The 16,590-nt window shown below is 44.8% G+C and overlaps 1 protein-coding gene across 2 annotated transcripts; it reads right to left on the bottom strand.

Moving 5' to 3' along the window:
* Positions 1-1,088: 1,088 nt before the first annotated feature.
* On the bottom strand, positions 1,089-15,194 carry PSMC1 (proteasome 26S subunit, ATPase 1). Of its 2 annotated transcripts, XM_008518526.2 has the most exons (12): positions 15,087-15,194; positions 14,555-14,756; positions 10,911-10,964; positions 10,198-10,294; positions 8,493-8,617; positions 8,081-8,266; positions 7,757-7,885; positions 6,380-6,476; positions 3,923-4,112; positions 3,271-3,422; positions 2,481-2,635; positions 1,089-1,444 (listed from the first exon to the last, which is right to left on the bottom strand). In XM_008518526.2, the coding sequence occupies exons 2-12, from the start codon at positions 14,555-14,557 to the stop codon at positions 1,310-1,312; spliced, it is 1,323 nt and encodes a 440-aa protein (XP_008516748.1). In that variant the 5' UTR covers positions 14,558-14,756; positions 15,087-15,194; the 3' UTR covers positions 1,089-1,309. The 2 variants fall into 2 exon arrangements, with proteins under 2 accessions (XP_008516748.1, XP_070449818.1); XM_070593717.1 differs by lacking the exons at positions 14,555-14,756; positions 15,087-15,194 and adding an exon at positions 13,248-13,770.
* Between the last annotated feature and the right edge of the window lie 1,396 nt (positions 15,195-16,590).

The following is a 16,590-nucleotide window of genomic DNA, read 5'->3' as shown; positions in this document are numbered from 1 at the left end:
TGTGACACTTCCATCTGTGGACCAGCAGCATCACCTGGGAGCTTGTTAGAAATGCAGACTCTCAGGCCCCTTCCTAGCACTGCTGAGTCAGAATCTGCATCCGAACAGGCCTTCCTGGGGACTTGTGTGCACACTGGTGTGGAAGGCACTGCCCAAAGACATAAGGCCTCTGCTGCAGGGGAGGGAGCCTGCCAGTGACCTCTGTCTCAGAGGAGAGTGGAATGGAGCCAGCTCCTTCCGACCAAACCCAGCCCTGCCTGTGAGATGTGCGGAAGGTACGCCCTCCTCTGCTATGCATCCACACTGCTTAAGATACGAAGGCCCAGACTGGCCATGTTATTTTGATTTCTGAGGGGTTCCCAGCTTCTCTGGCTTTTTAAAAAAAGTCATGATCTTGAGAATTGCTGAAGACATATTTCCTTGGCACCTCATCCAGAAAAGCCAGTGTTGCAGAATAGTTTTGGCTAGAAACTGACGGACATTGGTTGGGAAGGCAACATAGAGCACTTTCTGGGGCAGCGTCTCAGAGCCCCCAAGGAAGTTGCCAGCCAACCATGTGGATGCTTACCTTGCTATACCCTGAACTGCTCAGAAAGGAAAGAGCAGTGCAGGAAACAGACAAAGAAAAGGAAGGGGAAACTGACACATTTCCAAACGCTCTTGAGAGAGATGAGGTTTCTGAATCCGACAACAGGCAGAGCTGGTATGGGATTCTTCAGCCCTGACCTTTTGAGATTTTTAAGGAACCCTCAATCTCTTCGCAACATCAGTACTTCCTTCCTGGCCCCACAGTGCTGAGAACCCACAGAACTTCCATAAGGGAAAGCTGTCTTTTCTTCCTTTGAAGCCACAGCCACATGAACTCAGACTTTGTTGCTTAAACAAGAAAGATCGCTGGCTATGTGGTTAGGATCATTTCTTTCCCATTAGCTGCTGTTGTACAGTAACTCCACCACCAGCTCTGGGGGCAACAGGTACTGAAGTCTGCACTCCATGTCATCACTCACAGAAGCTTCCCTAACACCTGGATCCACCCACTTGGTGCTGCTGAGCAGCAGGTGTGGAGACACCAGAAAGAAGATGAACTGTTAGAGAAAGAGCACGCTTTATTGGGCAGAGAGCACTGCACGTGACCAACAGACGAAGGCAGCCCGGTGGGCATCCTACACTTATGCTCAAAAACATACAGGGGATGTTTTGCTAATAAAGACCAACTGGAACACGGACTCCTGGGGCAGCTTCCCCAGCCTCATCCCTCTGAGGCGCTGGGACCCCCCACTGCCATTTCCTTGAAGGCACCTGTGGTCCACTAGAGATACAGCCCCTCAGGGGTGCCTTCCTGCTTCTTATAAAGGACATTTTCTTTAGATTTTTTGAAGTCTTCATTTGTTACTTTCATTCTGCGTTCTCTCAAGGCCATCAGACCAGCTTCTGTACAGATTGCCTGTAAGACAGAACAGTATGTTCAGAAAGTGAAACACTTTATTTTTATTCTAACAATTAAAAGAGCCATTTTGAAATAAGGTGTAAGACACTTAGACTAAACACACACTGCTCAAATCATTTGGGAAAGATTAGATTTCTTAAATGTTGTAAGCATTCTAATTATCTTCTCAAAGGATCTGAGGTGGCTTAAACTGGGAGTGATTAACAAAGAGGAGGACTGGCCCAGGAATCGGGGCTCCAGGTTCTAGTACTGGCTCAGCTTCTAACAGCTGTGTGGCCTGGCAGGTCAGTAAGTTCTCACAGCCCCACTTTCGTTAAAGGGAGTCATACTCCTAGAAAACAGATGAAATTATACCCGGCCTGGAAATCTAGAGGCAACAGAGATTATACCTCCATTTCATGTACCCATACTCAGAACATATATTCTAGTTAAAGAAGTTTCAGTATAGTATTTATGGTAATATGTTTATTTTCTCAATAATTACTTGCCAAAAGTAGAACAAAACAAGAACCTATGTAATACAATGTGACAAAAACACAGTTAATCCTGGCACTGAAGTTTCTATTTGGTTCTGGCCCTCAGGATATTCAAGATGGTTCAGTAGAAAAGAGAAACCAAATAGGCAAAAGGGTGACATTTGGTAAACTGAGGTGATGGGCCTACGGGTGTTTACTACTGTTGCAGCTTTTCTGAAGGCTTGAAATTTTTCAAAATAAAAAGTTGGTGCAAAATTCAAAAATAATTTCAATTTTAAAAAGAGTTTTACTCACGAACTAAGATACTCATCTACACAGATGACAGTGACACGCAGTTCAGTACAGGCACCAGCCTGAGAAGGCCCTGCGTGTGCCGTCCCTACCTAACCACGGCATTCATGCCTCATGAAAACCCAGGCCTTCCGATGAAAAGCAGCTTGCACCCACATTCAATGCTGCCAGGCCTTGCTCTAAATTCTGGTCATCTGGGAAGAAACATCCTAACTCATACATATATGTGATAAAACTAAGAGGTATGATCCAGCCCACGTTCTCACCTTGATGTCGGCACCGGACAGGTCGTCTTTAGCCATGATCAAGTCGTCCAGGGTAACGTCGTCAGCCAGCGTCATCCTGCTGGTGTGGATCTGAAAGATGCGCTTCTTGGTCTTCTCATCAGGCAGGGGGAACTCGATCTTCCTGTCAATGCGGCCTGCGGGCACAAAAGGGTTTCAGTGACACCCCTGTACAGCCCCAGGCACTGCCCCCAGCTCAGGGAGAGGTCAGACAGCAGCATCCTGTGGGAAGGAGGTCCAAATCTTAACATGTAAACATTTATCTTTACAGTTTGTAAACCTCTGTTTGAATTCCTCCCATTTTAAAGAAATCCTCCCTGCTCTGGTACCTTTAGAAACAAATGAAAGGAGGAGTTCCTAAAAGGCCTATTTAGAGGATAAGGACGCATTGATAGTAGTAAAAACATAAAAGAGAGTAAAAACATGAGCTACTGCTGCTTTTGGTGCTACCTGAATGTAAAAAATGAACCTGAGCTATCCTATATATTCTTTCTTCAGAAAAAATTCTTGAGGTTAAAAGGGGAATATTAACTAAGGGAAAGAAAAGATCACAATACAAGATTGGAATTCAAAGAACCAAGCTACACAGACTACATCACGCTCTTACTTAGCTGTAATCTCAAGGGGACATAGTCTTGTAAGTTATTCTAGTTTTAATACAGTATTTGCCTTTCTATGTATCATTTATACAATCCCTCCACAGTGTGCTTAAGAAACACAAATACATATGACCACATTAATTCTCAAGGATGAAATAAAAAGCAAATTTGACCTGGTCTGATAAGTGCTGGGTCCAAAGTTTCTATTCGGTTTGTGGCCATGATAACTTTCACGTCTCCCCTTGAATCAAATCCATCCAACTGGTTCAACAGTTCTAACATCGTTCGCTGAATTTCTCTCTCCCCACCAGAATTTGAGTCATACCTTTGGAAGAGAAAAAGAAGGAATGAAGACCCAACTGCCAAAGGGGAATTACAACAAAACACTGTGGTTTCAACCCACGTGTCACACCCTCCCAAGAGCCAATTACACATATTATTTTCTTTGTAGTGGTTCTCATGCCTGAAATATTTATTCAGTCTCCGTATTTGGTGTCTGATCCCCTAACCTGACTGTGAGCTCCTTGAGGGCAGAGACTCGTGCTCTCGGCTGTGTCCCCAGAGTCCAGATGGTGCCTGGCTCAGAGTGGGTGCTCAACGCACAGTTATCCACTGACCAGGTGCCAGACATTCACAACTCCTGGGGAGCTGTTACCCGGCACTTGGGAGAGAAGAGCCTAAACCATCCAGAGAGCCATGGACAGTAGGAACTGTGGAAACCAACATGCAGGCCATCCAGCGAGTGCCCAATGACTGATCATTCTCAGAGAAGAGCTACATGGTTTTTACCTCGAAATGATGCAAAATAGGTAAGAGAAAGTCTACCTTTTTGTCCCAATGGCATCAATTTCATCAATAAACACGATGGATGGTGCATGTTCTTCAGCAACTCGAAACAATTCCCGAACAAGTTTGGGCCCATCGCCTAGGTACTTCTGAATAAGTTCAGAGCCAACCACTCTCAAGAAGGTGGCTGAGGTTTGGTTTGCTACTGCTTTGGCTAATAAGGTTTTACCTATTTTAGGTTAAAAAAGAAAAAGACAAAGGGAAATAACTTCAAGTGCTGTTTTAACTTAAAAACTGTCATTACCACCTTAAATGGACATCAAATTGGGTGGATCCCTGTGATGAAAAGGCATGCCACCATTCACGTGTCTTGACGTTCTGTTCTCCAAAGCAGTAAGAGGAAAATTAGGAAAACCTAAATAACATTTTGATTATTTTTAACTGTCTTCCTAAATTCATCATGATAATGTTGGAAAATACTTACAACCGGGATATTCAAGTTACATACAATTTTAACCTGACCCATGCAGCCAGGGTTAGAGAGCCAAACTCAACTATGAAACTATCAGTGATGAAAAAAGGCCTGGGAATCCAGGTTTGACCTAAGGAAACACTCAGTGTTCCTGAGCACCAGGCCTGCAAGTGCCCCGGGCTGACCCAAGAGTTGTTGCTGGGGGTGCTTGGGCCGCAGGCCTGGACAAGTGAAACAGGACCAGCTCCTGAAAAAGCCACAACCAAGCGCTGCTGAAAGCTCAGGAGACTTTCCTGTCTGTGGTGTGCCCTTATGAGGCAGTTCCCCTCACCAATCTCAGGGAAGATCTCAAACCACCTTTCTAATCCTGCTCTATTCCCTTTCTCTTTCATGTCAAAACCAAGAGTCAGCTACAAGCACACAATTTGAGAACTTGAGAGCTGGACGACCTTGGCCCCTTTGAGAGGAAATGGGCAAAGGGCTAGGCAGTCACCTCAGGATGCAGAGGCAGTGAGAGGTTGAACTGGTAAAGGACCAACCTTAGGCCTGCAGGGGAAGGAGGAGGGGGCTGCTGGTGAGTGACACAGAAGACTTCGTCCACGTGGGAAGAAGGACAGAGCACTAAGCTTTGCGACAAGATGTGGCAATGATGTTCCCTTTGGTTGGGCAGGCAGAACAGCAGGTGCAAAGGTTCAGAAAGCTGGACCACTCCCTGAGAACATCAACTAAAGATGGTGAACAGAAGACAAAAAGGACCTTCTAAGTGGGTGGGATCTTACAGTCCAGAAGCAGCCGAGTCCAGCTGCTGGGACACTTCAGTGGCCAGAAGGATCACTAAACCAGTCTCCTCCTCCTCCTCCTCCCAACAGGCCTGCTACCCTGTGCCTCACCCCAGCTCCTCATAGCCAGCCCCTTGTAGCACACATGCTCCAAAGAAGGCACGTGGCTGCGGGTCAGGAGGCCTGGATTCCAGCTCCAGCCCTGCTACCAGCTCAACTCGCAGAGCTAATGGGGCCTTGGGCTCGTCACTGGCCTCTGTGAAATGATTTCCTGAGCTGTAAGATGACAGGCTGCAAGAGCTCCTTGCCTCTGAGCACAGTTGTCTCCCAGTCCCCCAACTGTGGGCAGTCTTCAGCTCTCAAGATCCTCTTGGGAACATGGTTTTGATTCACTCCATCAAATAACTGCTCTCCCTTTGGAACTTATACAGCAATGAACTGCTAAGTCCCGGACAACTTACTCAGGTCAACTTATTGCATAATGAACCAAATATGTACACAGTCACGTGCCACATTAACATCTCAGTCAACGAGAGACGACGTATACGATGGTGGTCCCATAGGATCAGTACCATAGAGCCTAGGTGCGTGGTGTCTAGGTTTGTGTCACTGCATTCTACGATGTTCTCACAATGATGAAATTGCCGAAAGACACATTCCTCAGAACGTATCCTTGTTAAGTGACGCATGACTGTATGTACGTATATCTTTATTTATTCATCCAATATTAATTCATTCAGTATCAATGGACTAGAGAATAAACCTAATCTGAACAGCACACAATAGCTTTTAAATCAGTGGTTCTCCACCATTGCTGTGACTCTTGGCCACACTCCAAATCAATATACCAGAATCTTCAGTGATGGGACGAGGCATCAGTATTTTTTAAAGCTCCCAAGGTGATTTCAATGTACAGCCATAGTTGAGCATCCTGGTTTATTTTTATTTTTTCTTACCAATTATTATTATATTTTTTTAACACATTAACTCTGTTGAAGTCTACAACTTCAAGTCTAAGTTCAGTTTCCTACTGCATCTACTTTACAGATAAATATACTTTTGTGTAATAGGTATGATTCCAAAGGAGTTGCTTACGCAAAAATGTCCAAAATGTCTTAGAGCATCGTTTTAACCTAAGGAACTGTGGCATCCTCACTCAACAGTTAAGTAATTCTAACTGGCTAATGCTGCTGCTCAAGGGAGAAGCTGAGCGTCTGGAAAGTGTCAAACGCAGACCATGCATACCTGTGCCAGGTGGACCATAGAGAATGACCCCCTTAGGGGGCTTTATACCCATCTCTTCGTAATATTCAGGATGAGTGAGGGGAAGCTCCACAGATTCCTGCAGAAAACAAACACTCGGTAAAAACGAAAGGCTTTCTTACTGAAATTATCAGCAGATCTACTATGGCATCATGAGTATATCTCGCTCTCAACAAAAATAAACTAAAATTTCAATCACTCCTGTTTGAGACAATGCGCTTGACTGCTACTAGGCACAAGGGCATACTGGAGAGGACATCTGTCCTACTCGAGCTCCCAGCACCCATCCCCTCTTCCCAATAGCACCCAATTCCCCTTGCACTTTCCAGCAGACGTCAGTGCTGAACAACATTAAGCCTTTCTGAGCAAAACGAACTGGAGAAATCTAAAATTCACCCTCTTCAATTAAACTACAGACAGGAGCTGGCAACATTTTCTGATTGCTGTTACCAACCAGGGACATCATGGCTAGTGCCCAGCTGTCTGAGAGGTCACCAGTGGAGATCTGTGATAGCTCTGAATGACTTCCCTATGGATGAAAGAACCTGCAGAGAGCTCGCCCACAGCCATCCTGGAGGACCACTTTCCCCCAACCCTAGGACCACGGCAGGGGCTGGGATTATGTTCTAGACCCCACCACTCTGTAAGAATGTGTCACTCACCCTACCCCATACATCACTGGAAGTTTCTAGATAGCCACAAGTGACACCAACACAATTGGAAACATTATATATTCACACAGATAATTATTAAACATTGGATAAAAAAGTATTAAGCTACAGGTGCTACAAGAACTATCATACAATTTATTGTTATTTCTAGTACCTAACTCAGTATTAACAAATACATGGGGCTGGCCTCATGGCTGAGTGGTTAAGTTCACACGCTCCACACTGGCGGCCAGGGGTTCACCGGTTCGGATCCTGGGTGTGGACCTACTCACCACTCCTCAGGCCATGCTGTGGCAGCGTCCCACATAGAAGAACTAGAATGATCTACAACTAGGGTATACAACTATGTACTGGGGCTTTGGGGAGGAAAAAAAAAGAGGAAGACTGGCAACAGATGTTAGCTCAGGGCCAACCTTCTTCACCAAAAAAGCATTAAAAAAAAAAAAAAAGAATGAGATCTAGTGGGCTGAAGGCTGGTTTAGGGGAAAAAAGAACAACACACACCACTGCTCCCCCCCGCCGCCACCAAAAAACAAATACAAAACACCACAACTGACAAGCTCTGAGTCAGTTACTGGTCTGATCAATAAAGAAAAAACAAAACATGCAAAACAACTCCTAGCACCCTAAATGAGACAGCAGTAAGAAACCCAAAGTCTAAAAACCCAGAGCTGGTTCCTAGACATACCTTAATTTCCTGAATTTGGTTGTCCAACCCTCCAATATCAGCATAGGTCTCCTGAGGGGCCTTTTCCACCTTCATCACTGTGACCAGGGGATCCGTGTCATCCATCAGCACCCCTATCACAGCATGCACCTAACAGGGAACGTTAAGCTTTACACAGGAATGTGAGGTTCACACAATTCGTTTACAACAAAGCAATGCCAACCACAGAATTTTTCTACTCTTAGGGGTGCTTTGGCAATCTACGTCCACAGGTCTGGAACAGTGGACCGATAACAAGGAAGGACAAAGCACTGCTACGGGCTTTCGTAGAGGCGATCAACTTACCTTGTGGTTGAGCAGCACGGAGCAGCCCGGTTCCAGCAGATCCTTGTCTACAAATGAAAGAATGCTGACGTAGTGTTCTGAGCCCACAGATGTAGACACGATGGCGTGATTGTCATCAATGATCTCTTCCAAGGTCCCTACCGACATTGGGGTCCCTCTCAGGTCATCCACCTTTGATCTTTCCTCCTACGTTAGAGTACACCGAAAGGGAAACAGATTAGAACTAAAAAGTAGATGATGCTGACAGTTCACTAGATTTACAAAGCAGCTGGTGCTTTTAAAAGGCAGCTAATAATGATCTGTAAAAGCCTGACAGGTTCAACTACTTGAATTTCATTTATTCATTGACAGTTTTAGGTTCTAAGTAGAATTCACTTTGTAAAAATGAAGTTACACTAATTTCTCAATTTACCTCTTGCTTTTCCTCTAAAGGCTTCATTTGTTCCTGATTTCTAATGAATTCTTCCTCCATGAGAAGATAGTCTTTAATTCTCTCTAACTTCAATAATTTTAACCGGCACTGAGTGTGAGGTGTCACTGTAATTAAAAAATAAAACTTTATTATACCTGGAGCTTGAAGTTTGAATTAATTCAGTTCATTCTTAAGGGAAAAAAGTTAAGATTTAAAATAAGCTTATTTTATTTGGACTGAAAAATTAAAAGTTTGTTGACCCTAAGTAAGCAGGTGTTAAATGTGAATGGGAAAGGGATTTTGGCAGTTATAAGCAAGGAAGTAAAAATGGGGATGAGGTCTACGACCAGACAGCTAACACAAAACGACACAGACTAACTGAACTGTCTGTATATAACATAAAGAAGAAAACAGTCATTGACTGCTTGTAGATTGCTTGGCTTTAGTCTTCCCAGACGTGCTAATAAAAATAGCTACATGTGCTGTTCAGTCAGCACAGACTGTTGCACAGCAGCTGTAACACAAGCACACATTTGTAGGAGGACTGTGAAATATTACAGGTATTAGCATTTCTGGTGAACATTTTCCCCAATCTCTTTTGTGTTCTTTTGGCTTGAAGTCTCATGCTACACAAGAATTTTAACATTTATATAGACAGATCTATCAATCTTTTGTGGTTTCCGGGTTTCCTGACTTCTTCAAAGGTCTCTCCTCCCCTAAGGTTAAATAAATATATTCCTGAATTTTCATTTATTTACTTATTTTAATATGTATATCTGTAATCCATCTGGCAATTCCATTTTCTCTCAATTGCAAATAAAAGATGCCAGGCATTTATAATAATCCATCCTCTTCCTACAGAACTGTCACTTTTACCATAAATTATCCATGAAACAATGTTGTTTTTGGACTTTCTATGCTCTTGTGGTGATCTGATGATCCATTCTTTATCAATACCATATTGATTCATTGTGGTGGATTGTGGCACATTTCTACTGTCTGACTATCTTCATTCTTAACCAAGGAATATTTTTAAAATTAGTTATTTCATCTAAGCAGGAAGGGACTTGTTTAGATGGCAGTGAGGGAGGCATCTCAGCTGCAGCCTGAAGAAATGAGAAGCAGGCAGCAGGGGAAGGACTGGGGGAAGATTTTTAAGCAGAGGGCAGCAAAGGGCAAAGGCCCTGATATGCAGAACAGTCAAAGAACACAAGGGACAGCAGTATGGGCAAGGAGCGAGGCACAGGGTGTGCGCTGAGGATGGAGGGGGGACTGGGTCGGGTCAGTAGGAAGCCATTGAAAACGTGTATGTTCAGGCATCGCATGATGTGAATTCCAACACAGTGGCACTCCATTTCCCTGTGAAATAACTGTGTTTCTAAGTTACTCAAGCCCGACATGAGTTTTCTAATCTAAAACTGTACTTTTAATACACAAGAGGAGCTGGTTATTTAAAGGAAACTAGTGGAGTTTCTTAAAGTGAGACACAGTTGTATACTGCGTGTATGCTGTTAAAACCAAAATAAAGCTCTTATTCCAACCTAGAGGAATGCCGCACAGAAGAACTGGAGAGAATAGTCACAGGGCTAGAGCTTCAACCACCCCCCATTTCCTGTCTCCACATTCAGAGACCTCTAAGCTACAGACACAGAGACAACCCCTAGGAATCAATCGGAAAGACCCCAAGGAGGAACCATGTCATTACCCAGTGGCAGTTTGCTAGCAGCATCTGGTCCCTTTGTTTTCTTCTTCTTTTTCCCCACTCGAGTTGGCACGGGAGGTTCATATTTCTTTTTCTTGTCCTTGAGTGTTTAGTACAGCAGGAAAAAAAAAAGCCACAGGGAAATCATATTAAAACACAAATTCATTTCTGTAGAACCATTACCTATTTCCAGGTGATATAATTTTCCTTATCTTTTAGGATGCTATTAAAAACTGTCCTTTTAAAACAACAACAACAATAACAACTGGGTTATTATATTCTTGCAATTTTAATATGTGAATGTAACTGATCTTTCTTTTTACAATACACAATGACAGATTATTCAATAAGGAATAGAGAGGTTAGAATTCAGAGTTATATGCCAGAAGTTTGAGTTGAAATAATTTGAGACAATTCTTCACATCTCAGGACATTAAACACTAAAATTACAGGCAATTAATTTTAACACTTCTATAATGTTATTACTTTCACACGATTAAAAATCATTAATTCATAAATACCTATTTGATAGTTAGGTCAACAATCTTTTCTAAAACATGAAAGGGTAGTGTATCTGTAGGCCAGACTGGTTAAAGAAATACAGGATCATTTATTTTGTATTTTTTAAATTCATGAATTCCCAAAGAACTTCTCAGCTGAGACCTATGACATCTTCTACAATTTACTGACATCACAGACACATCTGGCTTATTTACCTTGTCATCCTTCTTGCCACCTCCAGGACCATGACCACCACTCTGACTTTGACCCTGAACAACAACAACAAAAAATCCAAAATCAGACAGAGGTAGAAATTCCGAAAATGATCACTTCAAAAGAATATCCTTCTGATTTGCCTTTGATTCTAAGATACCAACACTTCCCCTTCATTTTAACATTTCTGAACTCTAGACGTACCTAGCAGTCAACATGTACATTTTGTGTGGTAGAATCTTTTTGTCCTGAAAAGCTGTTAGTAGATCAGTGGTACACCTTGCAATTGATTGCCTCTTAAATTAAGGACAACTCAATTAAGAAATAGGTATAGGGATAGGGGCGAGCCCCATGGTTAAGTTCACGCCCCTGCTTCAGTGGCCCAGGGTTTCACCAGTTCAGATCCTGGGTGTGGACATGGGACTGCTCATCAGGCCATGCTGAGGTGTCGTCCCACACAGCAGAGCCAGAAGGACCTACAACTAGAATATACAGTTATGTACTGGGGGGTTTTGGGGAGAAAGAAGAATAATTAAAAAAAAAAAGATTGGCAACAGATATTAGCTGAGGTGCCAATCTTAAAAAAAAAAAAAGAGAAATAGCTGTAACTGATGTATCATTATGAGGCTAAGATTCTAAGACCCTCCCTTCTTGAGGGGAAGGAAGAGCTTGACATTCTTTAATATAAAACTATGTGACTGAGGCGACCGAGAGTCTATTTCATGAAATTAGGCCACGAAATCGAAATCATTTTACCCATTCTCCAAGAACCACTTGTCAATCATTTACTCCTGACTAACATCAGATGAAGATGCAGGAGACTTTCCTTTCAACAGCAACTCACATGCGTCCCATCCCTCAAGCGAGGGGCTCTCGGGCAGGTCTTTCTTCCGACCTGAAAAGCTGAATCACCTTGAAGTATCAAGAACTTAGCGTGTTCGGAAGCTCACTGGGATTTCTGACTTTAAAACAGACCCCTCAGTTACAGGACAATGGTTAACACAGAGCAACGCCTCAGAAGTAACGGCATTTTAAATGAGGAACAGTGAACTGACTCGATTACAGGGGCCCCCTCAGTCCCCTCAAATCACTGCCAGGCAGGCAGGCACCTCTACATCAATACACTGCCAAGTTCACTAACGAGACCAAACAGCCCTAGCACGGTTACCTAAACGAGCTAGGTCAAATGTATTCCCCACATGCAGGACTCTTAAAACTCCGTGCTTTATTCTGAAGAAGGTAATTAAGGGCTCCGAGAAATTCTGGGAAACAGAATTAGTTACACTGCAACGGGCTGCCAGAATTACAGGCTTTTAACAATTCCTATACCTACCAGGGAAATCTACCATTGATTGGGCCGCTAATGTGTGTGGGGTGCCTACTGTCCACGTGCCCAAGTCTGTACTAGACTTCTCCTGCACTGTCTCCTCAAGGCCACACAGTCCCTCAAGGCAGGGCTCATATTCCCACCGTCTGGATGGGAACTGCAACAGCCTAAGAACATGGGCTCCAGAATGAGACGCCTCCAGGTGTGGTTTCAGTTCCGACGCCATCACTCCCAGGCTCTGTGACCTCGGTAAGTCGGGTGCCCTTAACTGGAAGGTGGGGACGACACCAGCTCTTATCTCTCGCTGAAAACGAGGTAACACAGGCAAACGACTTGACATCTACATGACGCATAGTAACTACTCCTCAACTTATTATTAACAAGTAAGAAAAGTTAGCATCAGGATTTTAACTTTCAGTTTGGTGACAAAATCTGGGCTCTGCAACAATCCATTCTGGTTCAGTTCTTCACTTTCTGTGTATCCTCCATTTCTGTTTTTGTCCAGGCCATCATATCTTACAGACTCTAGCCTCTCAACTGAGATTCCCAGGTCGTTTCTCCCCTCACCAATCTGGCTATTACCTTCTAAAACAAACAGCGGACCCTTTAATTCTCCTTAAGGACCTTCAACTGCTCCCTGGTATTCATGGTGTAATGTCCAAACCCTGCAGCTCGGCACGCCTGGCCCTCGCCAAACTGGCTGCAACTGACCTTTCCCAGGTTCATCTACTTCTCTCACGATCCTACAAGTCTGGCCCCGCTGGAGGACATTTTCTCAAATGGGCCCCGAACTTCTTCCCGTCTGGGGCATGTTACACTATGTTTCTCAGTCTCAAATAAGAGTAACAAGTAACCCATTAGTGAGCCCTTACTATATGCCAAGCAGTGGGCTAAACATTCTCAGGGTATCATCTCACTTAATTCTTACAGACACTATGAAGTTGGTACTATCAATATCTCTAGTTTACAGATAAGGAAACCACGGCCCAGAGAGGTTAAGCGATTTGCCTACTGTCACAAAGCTTGTGAGAGATGTAGCCAGGCATCACACTCAGGTCTACAGGACACCAACATCTGCGTGTTTCTCTGCCGCATGGCTATCTAACACATCACAGCAAGGGCTCCAGGGAAGATGACAGGGTTTGTGTTCTAGCGTAGCTGCTTACTGTGGCTCGGTTTCCTCCGTGGTAAAGTGAAGATAACAATAATAATTACCTCAAGGGACTGTTGTGAGGAATAATGAGAAAATATTAAAAAAGTGTCGTGCTTAGAATATTACCCAAAAGTCCTTAAAAAGATTATACGACTATGTGGTCTGGCTTTCCTGCTGTTCACAACACAGGCCAAACACATTCCCATCCCAGGCCCTTTGCACTTGCTGCTCCTTCTGCCTGGACCACGGGTTCCTCAGATACTGGCATAGGCTACTCTCTCATTTTACTTAGATCTCTGCTCAGATCTCACCTCCTCAGCTACCTTCGCTGGTACCCTATGTCAAACAGCCACTCCTCCCCATCCTAGTCCTTTCTACAAGGCAGCCATATAACAGTGGGCACCCCACCCATCTCTACCCCGCTCCCAGACATCACATTCTGTATTTCTCTCCTTTTTGTCTGCCTTCTCCAGAACGTAAGCTCCACGGAGGCAGAGACTTCATCAATCATGTGCCCCCGCCCCCCCCCCCCCGCGGATCCTCAGTGGCTAGAGCAGAGCCTGTCCTCGTCCCCAAAAGTGCAGGTGCTCAGTAAACACTCGCTCTGTGAACTCAGAAATAAACGCGGCTGTGACCATTACTAATGCCCCACGGGCCCTTTCCCTCGGGGTTCCACCCATCCCAACAGCGTCGGTCTCTACGGCCTCCTCCAGATGCTCCCCTCCCGCGGTCCTCCACGGCTCCGACTCCCCCGCTCAGCCGGGACGACCCCTCCCCTCCTCTCCGGTCGCACATCCTTCACCCGCGGCTCAGAAGGCGCCCGTCCCAGTCACTGGCGGAGACTCCCACCGAAATTCCAGCGCCGGGCAGCAGAGCCCCGGTCGGCGGGGAGCGAAGCCGAGGGACCTGCCCCGCTCTGCCGCCCACCAGCCCGCCGGGGACCCTTCGCGCCAGGCCCCGAACCCAGGTCCCCGGGCAAGGCCCGCCGGTCGGCCGGGCCCGCAGTGGGCCTGACGCTGTCCCCGGAGCCTCCGTGCCCGCGGAGCCCGGGCCGGCGGCGGAGGAGCGGGCTGCCCAGTGCCTTGAGCAGCAGTCTGGCTCTCTCGTCTCGGGCCGCTCGGACCCCGTCGCAGCGCGACCACCAGCCGAAACCCTTAGTCACTCACCATCTTGCCTCGGCCGCTCGAGCCGCCGCTGCCGGAAGTGCCTTCGCCAGACGGCCCGTCGAAGGCGGAAGTCGCCGAGGGACGCTACGGAAGCCGATAGGAACCAAATCCCGCACGGACGAAGGCGCGCTCCAAGGGGTTGTGCGGGCGGGCGGGATAGCGAATAACTTATAAGCAAGCTGGGAACCTCATAAATATTTTACTTAAAAAAAATTTAAAGCGCAGCCATTAGGTTATTGTCAACAACTTAAGAAAACGACCTCGACTGTCAAAGAACTGACAATTGTAAAAATTTTAAATATTTAAAATATGCAAAAATCATAACTGGGAAGGACTTAATTTTTCCAAGAACTGGAATGACATTTGGAACTGCGAAGCTGGCATATACTTTTGCACCAACATTTAAGTTATTATTTTGTCTCTGGAATTAACTGCTCACCTGAGAGAGTATTTGTCTCATGAGTCATCTAAATTTTTTTTTTCCTCGTGACTTGTGACTTATGATGTTGCCAAATGTCTTAAAATTCCTCACCTTGCACCCAGTTGGTAAAGCTCGTCATTTATTACATCCACCAGGACATCGGGAAGATGGCAAGCGTCGCTTTGGCCTCTGGAAACTTCCATGACAGGTGCTCAAAATGCTGCGTCTTGCTGAACTGAAGAGATGGATTTGTTTGATCTTTTGTTTTTGCTGCTCCAGATTAATTTAGGCATTTTAGTTATGAAACACTAAAAATATTTCACTAATTAACACAAAAGAGGTACAAAATACAGGAAATTACTCCTTCCTTTTCGTCATCACTAAAATATCATAATAGAAAGTTTTGACACTGTTGATCTCCACCAAAAAATCTGGCAACTACATGATACGTGAATTGATATGATAGATTAGGGGCAAGACGACTCTCCCTTCATGAATGCTGAAAGCACTGCCAGAGCTGTATGGAATGTCTAGGCAATCTGTAGGGTTCCTAAGATGGGGTCACCTTCAAAGAAACACAGGCTAAGAATCAAAACTTCTGAAGTTTTCTATGTATGCTACATATAGAAAGTAGTGGAAGATTGGCAGCAGATGTTAGCTCAGCACTAATCTTCCTCAATAAAAAAAAAAGAAAAAAGGAAACAAAGGAAAAAACCTTGGTATCCACTCAGCTCCCACTCCCCTCGAGCATTTGAACAGCACCCACCTCCACTGGAGTGTGAGCTTTGTGGGGTCCCAGAAAGCCTGTGATTATCATTAAAATAGTATTGTGCATTTGGTATGGGGCTGGCCCCTATAAGCTCTTTTAAACTTACTTTGCTGGAGCTTTTCATAAGGAATCTCCAGATTGAATTTTTAATAGCCTCAAGAAGCTATTAAAAGTATACACACACACACACACACATGCACACGTGGGTATCTTATAAGTACCGCAAACTGAACTTAGCATCTTCCCCTAGGACCAGTTCACCGTCATGTGTATTCTATCCTGGCTAATGAGATCATTCAGAGACCTACGCCAAAGGGTCCCCGTCTCCCTCTCCCATCCCCAGCCAGTTCAGTGGTCAAGTCTTGTCGCTTTAACTCCACCATATTTCATCATCCCATCTCTCTTTCCATCACTGTCTAGTTCAGACTTCATTATTCCATCTCACGAGTCATTCAGCACGTAACTTCTGAGCACTTACCATGTGCCACTCTCTCCTCCAGGGTCTGGGGAATACTGCAGTGAACAAGCAGTCAAAAAGCCTTTCCCTAGTGGATTTTACAATTAACAAGTAAGTAAAATATACAGTATGCTGCCTGATGATAAATGTTTTGGGGAAAATTAAACTGGGAAGAAGGATAGGGATCGTGCTGAGGTGGTGGTGAGTGGTTCTGACTTTAAGTAGGATGATATCCAAGCAAAAACCTGAGGGAATGATAGAGTGAGCTCTCCAGATATCTGGGGGTAGAGCTTTCCAGGCAGCGAGAACAGCCAGTGCAAAGGCCCTGAGGTAGGAGCTGTAGTGGATGGAGACTGGAGACAGGTGGTGAAGAAGTCAAAAACAAGCAT

The sequence above is a fragment of the Equus przewalskii genome, chromosome 25, assembly GCF_037783145.1.
Source record: "Equus przewalskii isolate Varuska chromosome 25, EquPr2, whole genome shotgun sequence".
Lineage (NCBI taxonomy): Eukaryota > Metazoa > Chordata > Mammalia > Perissodactyla > Equidae > Equus > Equus przewalskii.
Note: the sequence above shows the minus strand (reverse complement) of the source record. Positions and strands in the feature narration are given on the sequence as shown.